The sequence below is a fragment of the Octopus bimaculoides genome, chromosome 16 (genome assembly GCF_046866305.1).
Source record: "Octopus bimaculoides isolate indiv1 chromosome 16, ASM4686630v1, whole genome shotgun sequence".
Lineage (NCBI taxonomy): Eukaryota > Metazoa > Mollusca > Cephalopoda > Octopoda > Octopodidae > Octopus > Octopus bimaculoides.
This window is the reverse complement of record NC_142943.1, coordinates 6,920,791-6,934,134: the sequence shown is the minus strand read 5'-3', so window position 1 is coordinate 6,934,134 and position 13,344 is coordinate 6,920,791. Positions and strand designations below refer to the sequence as shown.

Below are 13,344 nucleotides of genomic sequence, written 5' to 3'. Positions count from 1 at the left end.
CATATACATGTATGTGTTTGTTATGACTCTTATTAGGTTTATATTGCATTATATATTCGACGTGTGGATATTCCTGAATATTGACATGTAAATGAATAAAAGAGATTTAGAGAAAAAAAATTCTGCTTTAAGAATGTCGTATTTAATTCCTTAGTTGCATATATATGTATGTATGTGCGTGTGTGTTGTGAAATAATGGGTCTTTTAAGTATAGGAGAAACAATGGATTTGAAACATTTCTTTAATGTAATAGAAGTTCCATCACACGAGTGACCCTAAAGCTAGCTACCCCGAACACAAGAAAAATATATTATATAAAGTATACTGTACAACCGAAGTCATAATTTATAAATTTAATACTTTATTATACAAATATTATTTAAAAATAATAATGATAATCCAATTTTTTCTGGACATTTAATTTTATTCTGCGCAGTTGTCTTATCCATTCATTTGTATTAGAAAAAGTTACAAATAATAATAATAGTGGTTTTTAACCTAAACATTAGACCACATTCTTTTGGGTGAGTGTATTGCAGATTAACTTAACACCAGTACATGACTGGTATTTATTTTATCGACTCCCGAAGGATGAAAAATAATGTAAGTAAACCCGGCATGGTTTGAACCCGGAACATAATTAATATTAATAATAATAAAAATTAAAGACGAAGAGGAGCTAACTCTCTTTGTTATCGAAGAGAAAACGGTGTAAAATCCCTTTGTAAATAAATTACTTGAAAAAAAAGCAAAGCGAAGCAAAATTTAAACCCTACTTTAGTTATTTCTATTATTTAAGTCTCAGGAAATTACAGTAATAATTTTTTTTCACTTATGACAATGATTTACTAGGTTTATTCTGGAATAAGGGAATAGTTTGCTTATGTAAGTTCCGGTTTAAAGGGAAATAATTTATATTGTATTATGATACGGTGTAATTAAGTTCCGGTATGAAGCAGAATCCGGAATAAGCGAATATATTCCTATGCGAAGCAGAATATAATAATGGCTCTCTGAACCTGAGCACGCTTCTTAGTGTTAAGTCATTATGATTCGTTACCGCAAATTTTTCCGATGGTCTAAAGAAATCGACACTCTTCTACCAGAATGTTACAAACGTTGGTGTCAAGAATTCAATGCAAAAGAACCAACACCAGTCCACTGGAAGCCAGCAGAAGAATACATCAGTAATCCTAAAATTAATGGTAAAAAACTGAAGGTTGTTAATAATTATCCTTTACCTGTGATATACCCCAAGCAAAGTGATGCTGGTTTGTGGGGTGGCGAAGGATTGGTGTATGGACTGAGGAAGAAGCGACGTACATCGACCCGAACTCCTTTTCTCTGGCGTCCAAATCTCGAGAAGCGGGCACTGTATAGCGAAATTTTAGAGAAATGGTTGGAAATAACAGTCACCCAGAGAACTTTGATGATGATAGATGAAGTTTATGGTTTCGATAATTACATATTGAAAACACACGCCGTTGACTTGAATTCGAACCTGGGTCTGCGACTAAAGAGACAGATGTTGCTTGCCCTTGCCAGGAGGTCGTTTGCGAAGGACAACTTGCAGAAACAAGAGGAGATCTATCAGAGGTATAAAGAATTTGTCATCTCCGAAGAGGAAGCCGAATGGGTCGGTCTGTCAGTGAGGGATGCTTTGAGAAAAGCGAATGCTTTACGCATAGCTGAAAATCCCATCGTTCCCCTGAAGGAATTATACACAAAAGAACTTATAGAGAAATTAAAAACTACCACTCTCGAAGAACCTAGTAGTGAACCGCCTCAATCGTCTCTACTTTCTAAATTGAACCCTTTTAAAACAGATACTTGAAGATTCTTTTTCCATCTTAATTCATTACAAACACACACATAACAAAAAAAATAGAAAAAAAAACAAGAGTATCCTCGCTTTTAGTGTCCTAAATTCAACCAAAAAAGCCGACAGTTAAAATCTTATAAATGCTTTCGACGTTGGTCACTCGGGGTTTCTACACCTTTCATACGCTCCATTCAACACCATTAACATCCCAAATCGAGAGCCACGAGCTTAATTAAAAAACTATCCAAACTTCTCGGCATATAACAGCAATGTCCAGCATCTGTTTTGGTCATTTTCACAACTGGATGACCGACCATGAAACGAATTATAGTTTAGAACAGTCAAAGCGCAATCAATTGACCAATTTGAATTAAGGACAGTAAAAGCGAGAAGACCCAAATACAGTTTGTATAGAAGATAAAATCTATTGTTTTTATAATAATTTCACTATGTTGTTTGTGGTTTATATATTTACTTGGTTCTCAGTTCCTACCGTAACAATTTTTGTTATTCATAATTGGTTCTTCGTTCGTTGAATCTAAATTGTTTGTTGTTACCTACTGACGTTTTTGTTAAATTAACCAAGGCATGTTTTCTTGTTTCCTTCCATTCTCTTGCGAAATCCTGCATTAGTATTGTTTTTGTTTTCTCGGTTGAATTTTGGAATTGCAGGCCCCACTTCATATAAAACGAAAAGAGTATCTTTTTCTCGTACTACTTAAATACAGAGGTCCCGACGCCTCTACGTAACCCTAAAACTAACCCTAACCCCCTAACGAGTGTGCACGGTAAAAACACGGAAGTCTTTCCAAACATCGTTACGTAGATGTTTAGCGGTCTTGCTTCCCATTATAGATGCATCGGGATCATTGTATTTAAGTTGTGCCGTTTTTCTTTTCTTTTACGATTTCAAAACAATTTCCTTAATTTTCAAATTTTGGAAACTTCTCCCCTCAACTCCTACACCCTTTCATTTCCCAGGAAGTGTGGAACTTCAAGAGACAGTTGTCACAAAATTCCGCCGTTTTTTTTTTTTTTTCCTTTGCAGAATTATACCAGTCTGTAACAAAGTGATAAAGTTCTTTTTATCAAAGTCCGGGCAGTCCCTGGAGTTTGTAGCTATGAATTTCTCTCATACACACACACACTCATATATATATATATATATATATATATATATATATATATATATATATATATATATAAAAATTAAGGTACTCAGAAATCTGGATGTTTGTACATTTACAGATTGTTATTAATGTCACATATTAAATAAAGCGCTTTTCACCTGGTCGTGCAGGATTTTCAAATTGTTATGTATATATAAAGGAGACCACTTGTTGGACCGTTAATTTGCTAGAAGAAAATCACATGTAATGCATCTACTAAGACAGAATTGTTCTCAAAGAAAAATTTAGCGGAGGTAAAGAATAAGCCCAACACCAGTTTTCGACGTAACCTTAAACCTAACCCGAAACGCCGAAAACTAGTGGTGTGCATATTCTTTACCTTCACCTATACGACTTGTGTGTGTGTGTCATATACAAAAGGGATCACAGGCATATGTTTTACCAAGGAAACTCAAATAGAGAATCCCTGGAATGTCTCACAAATTATCACTGTTCCACTAATCAAATGATTTTGGAGGATGCAAATCTGCTTATAATGTACTTTTTTTTTTTTTGAAAGCATCAACATTTCTAGGCTTTTATGCAAATCTGTTTTTTTTATATAACCCGGTGCATTGTAACAACAGTTCGGCATCTCGTCCAACTTTGTTTCCTCATAACTTTCAGAAAATGCATATATTTGTTAATGAAACTTTATGATTATATTCTTTTACTTGTTTCAGTCATTTGACTGCAGCCATGCTGGAGCACCGCCTTTAGTCGGACAAATCGACCCCAGGACTTATTCTTTGTAAGCCTAGTACTTATTCTATCGGTCTCTTTTGCCGAACCACTAAGTTAAGGGGATGTAAACACACCAGCATCGGTTGTCAAGTGATGTTGGAGGACAGACGTACAAACATATACACACACATAAATATATACATGAATATACATATATACGACGGGCTTCTTTCAGTTTCCGTCTAACAAATCCACTCACAAGGCTTTGGTCAGCCCGAGGCTATAGCAGAAGACACTTGCCCAAAGTGCCATGCAGTGGGACTGAACCTGGAACCATGTGGTCGGTAAGCAAGCTACTTACCACACAGCCACTCCTGCATCTATATTGGTGAAAGCTGGAAGAAAGATTTTTTTTTTCTCCCACATGATCAGAATCTATGTCATTTAAAATGTATTTCTGGAAAATTTCATTAAAAAATATGCAATTTTAAGAAAGGTATAGCAGACAGTGAACAAGATGCACACTTCTATAAATGGAAGAAATAAAAAAAAAACAGCAAAAACCTGAAGCGGCAACAAAACTGGAAGAAAATGAACAGAAAGGAAAGAAAATGTAAGTCTGACAATATGTTTACGCACGAACGTTTTCTCTGTTTCTATCCAGGGAAGCCATGTGTTTCCTCTTCAGCAAGACACTCTTTTCTATGTCTCTATCATATTTTAACCACTCAACACTTGATATAAAGCTACATCCCCCAATACTACAATGCCAGTCAATCAATGGGTTTTGCTGGTTATTTGGTGACCTCACTAGTGCTGGTGCTATGCAAAATGTACCCCCTCTGTCAAGTGGTTGGTGTGAGGAAGGGCATCCAGCTGTATAAACTGTTTCGAAGCCATACATTGGAGCTCTGTGCTGTCGTCTGGTTTATCAGTTCAATAAGAACTTTACATCTTGATCTAAATCTCAACCCTTTCTTTTTTTCTAATGGAACCCTTGTATTCCTGTTTCTCTCAAATGGACTGTCATAACCATTTGCTGTTTAAAAAATCCTATTATATTTTTGCAATCAAATATTATTAGGGATAGTATAAAAAAAAATTCAGTTCTATATTTAAGAGATGAGGAATTATGTACATTATTTACATTTGACGGATATTTGTCCTCATCTTGTTTGTTGTTAACACAGTGTTTCGGCTGGTATACCCTCCAGCCTTCATCAGGTGTCTTGGGGAAATTTCGAACCTGGGTTCTTATTCCTAAGGTATTTTTCGATGTTATTATTATTGTGTCTTTTCAAGCATAGCAAACTGGCAGGAGTCTTGGTCCCCTGTCAGTTTCTGTCTACCAAATCCACTCCCGAAGCATTGATCAGCCTGGGGTTATAGGAGAAGACACCTACCCAATGTTACAAAGTAGGATTGAATCCAAAACCATGTTCTTGGGAAGCAAATTTTACCACAGGGCCATGCCTGGACCTATTTTATACACACACACACACGAGTTAAAACACATATAGTAATAAATAAATGATGGAAAAAAGATGCAGAAGGTCAAGTTGAAAAACATGTACTAAATGCACAGACAAACTTGGTTACTATGGCAGAGCAGGAAGAAGGAAGCCACATCTTTGACCAGCCAATATAAAGCAGAGAAAATATTGGGCCAGTGGGATGGTGGAGAGGCCATTAGCATTTTGGGACACTGGCATGAGTTCAGATTTGCTGTATTTCCTGACAGTGGTCGAGTGTGGGTCTGGAGACTCTGTGATCAAGAATTTGATGTGAAAAGATTGCAACCAGCAATGAAACACAGCAGCTATTCTGTGATGGTCTGGGGAACAATTTGGAGCAATGGTTTATTAGAGCTGGTGGAGTGTGAGAGAAAGATAAACTCAAATATGAGTCCATATTGCAGAAAGGACTCCTTCCAAGTTTTTCCGGTGGTGAAATGATTAAAGAAGACTTTCTATTTATGGAAGATAGGATTCCTTGTCACGCGGTTAAAATGATCCAAGATTTGTTGGAAAAGAATGGCATTAGAAAGCTTCCATAGCGAAGCCAGTCACCAGATATGAACCCTAGAGAGCACCTCTGGGGCATAACGGACTGGGCACTTCATAAAAAAAAACAAAGTATCCTCAAAGCCAGATCTTTTGAGATTATTGCATAAAACTTGGCAAGAAATTCCACAAGAGAATATTCAACATCTGATCAGTAACATGCCTAATAGGGTCCTTGCATTGAAAAATGCGAAGAGCATGTCTAGTAAAGATTAAATGTTCACATTATAACAATTAACAAAATGATTATATATATATATATATATATAATGGCACTCCGTTGGTTATGATGTTGAAGGTTCCGTTGATCTGATCAACGGAAGAGTCTGCTCGTGAAATTAACTTGCAAGTGGCTGAGCTGCCCACAGACACGTGGACCCTTAACATAGTTCTCGGTACAACAGAAAGAGTGAGAGAAAGTTGTGGTGGAAGAGTACAGCAGGGTTTGTCACCATCCCCTGCTGGAGCCATGTGGAACTTTAGGTGTTTTCCAGTCTGGGAATTGAAACCGCGAGTCCACTACCCTAACCACTGGGCCATTGCCCCTCCACACCCACACACACGTGTCCCATCAATCTAAAAACTATCCCAACCTCATTAACTATTACCTTATCTTCCATGGCATTTTAATCTCTTACACATCTTTTCCCACCTATTACCCGATGACCAAAGAATTCAAGGTGTTGCCTCTTTGATCTTATCACCTTTTTTCTGACACACCTGTCTGAAAGGTAAATTTACCTGCTAGTCTTACTATCCAGTTTGTAGTAGCTGGTAGGCATTTATAAATCTTGGCCAACCAAACCAGTATGCTTAAGGACAGAAGAGTGTATTTTCAAGAACTGAGTGGGGGATGGGGGTAGGATTATTATTATTATACCAACTTAGGTAATGTCTGTGTATATGTATGCATGTGCCTATATATATATCTTCCTATCTATTTATATATCTACCTACCTACCTTTCCAACTATCTATCTGTCCAATCCATCTATATCTATCTATCAGTGTGTATGTATATATATATAATATCAAGCCGTCTGTCTGTCTGTTATATCAATCTATCTTAATATATATATTTATATATAAATACTATAATATCAAGTTATCTATCAATCAATCAATCAATCTGCATTCACATGTTTTGTAAAATCTGCATATGTATCTATCAGTAGCTATGAGAATGTATTTGTATCTGTGATACGTATTTGTATATCAATAAATATAAATATACATGCAACCGTTTCAAAAGTATGCGTGTGTGCTTACGTACACGCACAAATTAGTCATAGATGAAGACACTGACTCCACATCACCACCACCACCATGACTAAATTTTTAAAAATACACCACACTGTTCTTAAGCACACCTGTTTGGTTGGCAAAAGCTTTAACCAATATATAAATGCCTTTCAGCTATTTCAAACTGGATATTAAGACTTGCAGGTAAATTTACCTATCCGACAGGTGTGTCAGAATGATGGTGATAAAATCAAAGTGAGAACACCTGAATTCTTCCCTTTCATTATAAGGGAAGGAAGTGGGCCATAGATGCAGCTCATTAGAAAATTACCTCCTACACTTAATTGTTTTTAATTTTAACACAAAACAGGTGTGACTGCATGGTAAGAAGCTGGCTTCTCAACCACATGGCTCCAAGTTCAGTCCTGCCATGTGGCACCTTGAACAACTGTCTACTGCTCTAGCCTTGGGCTGACCAAAACCTTCTGAGTGGATTTGGAAACTGAAGGAAGCCCATGTATATATGTGTGTATTTATATGCACAGTGGGCTTCTCTCAGTTTCCGTCTACCAAATGCACTCACATGGCTTTGGTCAACTCAAGGCTATAATAGAAGACATGTGTCCAAGGTGCCACACCACTGCATGACAACCAGTTTTGGTGTTTGCATACCTGTAACTTAGCAGTTTGGCAAAAAAGATCAATGGACTAAGTACCAGGTTTAAAGAAATAAATACTGAGTAGATTCTTTCGACTGAAAAACTCTTCAAGGCGATGCCCCAGCCTGGCCACTGAAACGAGTAAAAGACAAAAGATAAAAATATTTTTGAGGGCGGAGAAGTTCGTCAATATCATTGACTGGTCTTTAATTTTCGACCTTGGAGGGATGAAAAGCGAACTTTGCCTCAGCGTGATTTGAACTTATTGCATAAAGAGCTGGAAGAAATATGCTCAAACATATTTTGTCGGAAGCTGTAATGATTCTGCTAATCCTTGGTGAGGAGACATTATTCTTACACATCTCGTTACACAAGCTTTTCTGCGACCTCATAGTCTTCCTTTTCTCTATCATTAATAAAGTTATTATGTAAATAGGGTTTTGTTGGGGAATAAACGTCCCTATCTATCCCACGATATCTCGTTTATCCTTCAGTTTCACTCACTAAAGCAGACAAGGTCAACATTTATGCTTTATTGTATCTAATACTACTTATCCTATGCCTTTCTTTTTGTAAAAAAAAAAAAAAATGGCAGAGTTTAAAATGAAGGAAATCTCACAATATTTAGCAGGTTGAACGACTACATGGAGGCTCCTCATGAAAAAAGCTTTGTAAGTTTTATTTCGGATTCGTTTATTGTTAACAGTTATCTCCCTTGAAATAGCTCAGTAAATTAATACAAAATCCGCTCTGGCTTTTATAGCTTTCCTACGTCACCAAAACACAGATTAGATATGATTAAAAAAAAAAGCCAGCTGTGTATCATGCTCAATGTATGTACGCTGTTGATAGGCCAGACACAGTAGATTTTCATCTGGAGATAACATCTTTTATGGATGTGCTGTGTTAAAAACAATAAATATTGGAGTGAGACGAAAACTCACCCCAGCAGCAACCAGCAAGAATACCAGAAGCATTTTCGCCTTTCATTGACTTATATTCATAGCCTATCCCTAGTGTGTATACATTAAGTATGATCCATAGATGGTCATTTTAATTTAACCTCTTCATAAACTTCTTTTCTTTTTTGATTGGAATAGACATGTATCTTCTCTACTCTGACACATCTGTTCCTGTCCTTCTGTCATACTTTAACCATTCATCACCTAGCATAAAGCCACCTCATTCAATACTGCACCCACCCCTGTTGGTCAGTCTTATCTTCTGAGTACCACATAAAAAGCTTCTAGTAGTCTATGTAAAGTCGATGGCATTAGAAAGGGCATGCAACTGTAGAAGCCGTGCCAAAGCAGATATCGGAACTTGGTACAGTCCTCTAGATTGTTGGCTTTTGTCAAATCATCCAACCCATGCCAGCATGGGAAAATGGATGTTAAATGATGCTGCTGCTGATGATGATGATGATGACAACGATATGGGCATGTGTATTTGTGGTTGTATATGTGTGTGTGTGTGTGTGAGTTATTAGGCCTCAACAAAATAATTGAAGTTGTGGGGGAGACAAAAATAGAGGAGGCGGGGACTTGAGAGATAGAGAGGGGTGAAAGGGGGGAGAAACTCTGGTAGAAGTGTGAAGGAGGAAAGGTGGGAGGTAGAAACTCGGAGGGAATTGTGAAATCAGAGGAGGAGATGGGGAGAATGTATGATTGATGAGGAAATGAAAAGGAAGGAGGAAAAGAGGCAGAAGATATGTTGGTGGGGTGAAGGGTGAGGAATAGGGGTCCAAATGATTTATGAGAGATGAAGACATGATAAAGAATGGAAGTGACAAACTGGGAAAATAGAGAGAAGGAAAAATGGAAGAAGAGATAGAGAGAGAGAGACAGACAGGCAGAGAGAGTGGGAGAGCTTGTGTGGGTGTTTGAAATTTTCAACCAAAGGTTAAGGAAACAGATAGAAAGACATTATGCAGTGGAGATGCACAAAGAGAAAGGGACAGACAGACAGACAGGTAACACCATTGACAGTATAAAAACAGACTGTTATACCGTGAAAGTTTACAATCTCTATGACACCAGTGCAGTTGCATACATGGGTATATATACAATATACACACTTGTATAACTTTATATGCATGTAATAACATATATACAAATTTTTTTTATATGTTAGTGTATTATATCGACAGTTTTAGGTACATGATATATACACATATATAAATAAATATATATGTGTATATAAACACACACACAAGATTGTCTGAGAAGTGGATCCCAGAGAGATAATTCTAATCAGAAGTGAGCAGAAAATTATAAAAAGGTGATTATAATTTTGAATTTAATTTTAATTATGTGTACAGTTTTGTTTTTGGACACAATTTTTCATACTTTTGTATGCTTTTATAGCATACTTTTATACACACACAAACATTTGGTGTATGTGTGCTTGTGTGTGTGTGTGTGTGTGTATATATATATATATATATATACAGACACACACACACAAGCACACACATATATATATATATATATATATATATACATGTCTATATATATTTGTCATCATCTCCATTGCAATGCTTTACATGTTAGCCTTCAGTTAAGATATATCATCATGACTGAATTTTTCCTTACCAGTTTGGCTACAACAGAAGACACTTGCACCAGATGCCATGCATTGAAACGGAACCCAAAACAAAATTCTTAACCACACAGCCATGTCTGTGCCTCATAATTTAATCAAAATATGTGGTGCTCATGGTAAAGACAGGGGAAGAGATTTAGTTGAGGAAGTCTTCGACACCTGATCTCCTTCATTGGTTTGAAACATCAGAATTTGTGAAGATTGTAGTTTAATTTCTGAGACTATGAATTACCAAAGTCATACACTGATATACAACATTACAGCTGTTGTACCATCTTAATAATAACCTTAGTAATAATGATTTCAAATTTTGGCACAAGGCCAGCAATTTCAAGGGAGATGGGTAAGTCGATTACATCAATCCCAGTATTCAACTGGTACTTAGTTTATTGACCCCCCAAAGAATGAAAGGCAAAATCGATCCCATTGGCATTTGAACTCAGAACATAAAGACAGATGAAATGTCACAAAGTACTTTACCCAGCATGCTAACGATTCTGCCAGCTTTTGCTGCCTTTAGTAATTAAACTAATATTAAAAGATAATATTATGTATCTTATTGTTGATGTTGTTATTGTCGTTTCTGTTTCTGTGACTAAAGTTTAATGTTTTCTTCAGTTCCACATTATTGGGTCACAGAAATCTACTCAAGTCATATAACAACATGAAACCATCTCGGATGATAATTCTGCTGATGTTCTATGGTGTAACCAGTGCTTTATCAGGTGAGTGTATCTGTGTTTGTGTGCTCGCTCATGCATACATGATAATATATATATTTCTATATAATAAAAGCCGACGTAAATGTTGGTAAGTTGATCTCTTCAGTCACTCTTTATATTATATATAAAAAGAGGAGAAAGTTGTAGTGAAAGAGTACAGCAGGGTTCACCACCACCTCCTGCCAGAACCTTGTGAAGCTTTAGGTGTTTTCATTCAATAAACACTCACAATGCCTGGTCTGAGAATCGAAACGGTGATCCTATGAATGTGAATCCACTGGGCTATTGCACCTCCACATACATATATAGACATACATTGGCATACTAACATGTTTCATTTTTTACTTAAAGTTTAACTTCAATATATTTCTATATACTTTCAGGAATTGAACATTTTACACCCCTCGTTTCCTACTCACTTCCTGGCAGCGGCCAACTTGGGGCCTTTTCTCGATACACAATAGACAGGTGTGCAGAACTTTGTCTCAAAACCAGGCCATGCATTTCCTTTGAGTTTGATCTATTTTATGAAATTTGCTATTTATCCAAGTTCAACAGAAGCAATTACAATTTGGTTACCAGTAAAACAAGAAATTACTATGAATTAAACACAGGTAAGTGTAACGGATCAATCACCATGTTCTGAGTTCAAATCCTGCTGAGGTCAACTTTGTTTTTTATCCTTTCAAGGTTTAATAGATTAACGACTGGCTGAACACCTGGGGGTGATGTAATCCACTAGTTCCCACCCCTAAAATTTCAGATCTTGCGCCTAGAGTATAAAGGATTATTACCCAAGAGTATGAAGACCGGGAAAGCCCCCGGCCCATCAGGAATCACTGCAGAGATGCTCAAAATATCTGGCAGTGTTGGCTATAGCCTAGTCACCCGTATTACGAACCAGGTGATACACGAAGGAGTCATACCCTATGACTGGTGTAGCAGCATCATAGTCAACTGCTACAAAGGTAAAGGGGACGCTTTAGATACAAATAATTACAGAGGCATCAAGCTGTTAGATCAGGTTATGAAAGTTACAGAGAGGGTCATAGCCCAACTAATTAGGGAGCGAATCAATTTAGATGAGATGCAGTTTGGGTTCGTGCCAGGTAAACGCACTACTGATGCCTTATTTCTAGTGAGACAGTTGCAAGAGAAATACCTAGCCAAGGATAAACCTCTGTACCTGGCTTTCGTTGACATGGAGAAAGCCTTTGACAGGGTCCCCCGATCCCTTATCTGGTGGTCAATGAGGAAACTTGGGATAGAAGAATGGCTAGTGAGAGCTGTGCAAGCCATGTACAGAGATGCGGCCAGTAAGGTGAGGGTTGGAAATGAGTACAGCAATGAATTCCGGGTAGAGGTAGGGGTCCACCAAGGTTCCGTCCTCAGCCCCCTATTATTTACCATAGTCCTCCAGGCAATCACAGAGGAGTTCAAGACAGGTTGCCCCTGGGAGCTCCTCTATGCTGATGACCTTGCCCTAATTGCGGAGTCACTATCAGAACTAGAGGAGAAGTTTCAGGTGTGGAAGCAAGGTCTAGAATTGAAGGGCCTTAGAGTCAACCTAGCTAAAACCAAAATCCTAATAAGTAGGAAGGTAGATAAAACACAAACCCCTTCAGGTAGATGGCCCTGCTCAGTATGTAGAAAAGGAGTAGGTAGTAACTCTATAAGATGTACCCGGTGCAAGCTATGGACACATAAGAGGTGCAGCAACATCAAAGGCAGGTTAACTAGCAAGTTAGTTTTTGTTTGTGGCAGATGTTCAGGTGCAATAAAGACTGCAAACAAACAGGAAACAACTTCTATCTCATTCCAGGGTGAAAAACTAGAGGTAGTCGATAGCTTCCGCTATCTGGGCGACCAAGTTAGTAGTGGGGGTGGGTGCGCTGAAAGTGTAGCTGCTAGAATAAGAATAGCCTGGGCAAAGTTTAGAGAGCTCTTACCCCTGCTGGCGACAAAGGGACTCTCACTCAAAGTAAAAGGCAGACTGTATGACGCATGCGTACGAACAACCATGCTACATGGCAGTGAAACATGGGCTGTAACTGCTGAGGACATACGTAAGCTCGCAAGGAATGAAGCCAGTATGCTCCGTTGGATGTGTAATGTCAATGTGAATACCCGTCAGAGTGTAAGTATCTTGAGAGAAAAGCTGAACATTAGAAGCATCAGTTGTGGCGTGCAAGAGAGACGATTGCGCTGGTATGGACATGTGGTGAGAATGGAGGAGGATAGCTGCGTGAAAAAGTGCCACACCCTAACAGTTGAGGGAACCCGTGGAAGAGGTAGGCCCAGGAAGACCTGGGCTGAGGTGGTGAGGCAAGACCTTCGTACATTGGGCCTCACCGAGGCGATGACTACGGACCGAGACCTT

General features: G+C 37.9%; 2 protein-coding genes across 4 annotated transcripts in view; both read left to right on the top strand.

Annotated features, from left to right (window-relative positions):
* The window catches only part of LOC106874798 (uncharacterized), a 123,323-nt gene that overhangs the window by 100,666 nt on the left and 9,313 nt on the right, over window positions 1-13,344 (top strand). For 2 of the 3 annotated variants that reach the window (XM_052973967.2, XM_052973965.2), the window contains exons 2-3: window positions 10,861-10,967; window positions 11,348-11,578. In XM_052973967.2, the coding sequence (XP_052829927.1) occupies window positions 10,907-10,967; window positions 11,348-11,578 (292 nt within the window). In that variant the 5' untranslated portion in view covers window positions 10,861-10,906. Of the gene's footprint in view, window positions 1-7,436; window positions 9,919-10,860; window positions 10,968-11,347; window positions 11,579-13,344 lie in introns of those variants that run through there. The other variant, XM_014922654.3, reaches the window with a different exon arrangement.
* LOC106874796 (large ribosomal subunit protein bL28m) lies at window positions 905-2,269 on the top strand. The gene has a single exon (XM_014922651.3). The coding sequence runs from the start codon at window positions 1,049-1,051 to the stop codon at window positions 1,832-1,834; it is 786 nt and encodes a 261-aa protein (XP_014778137.1). The 5' UTR covers window positions 905-1,048; the 3' UTR covers window positions 1,835-2,269.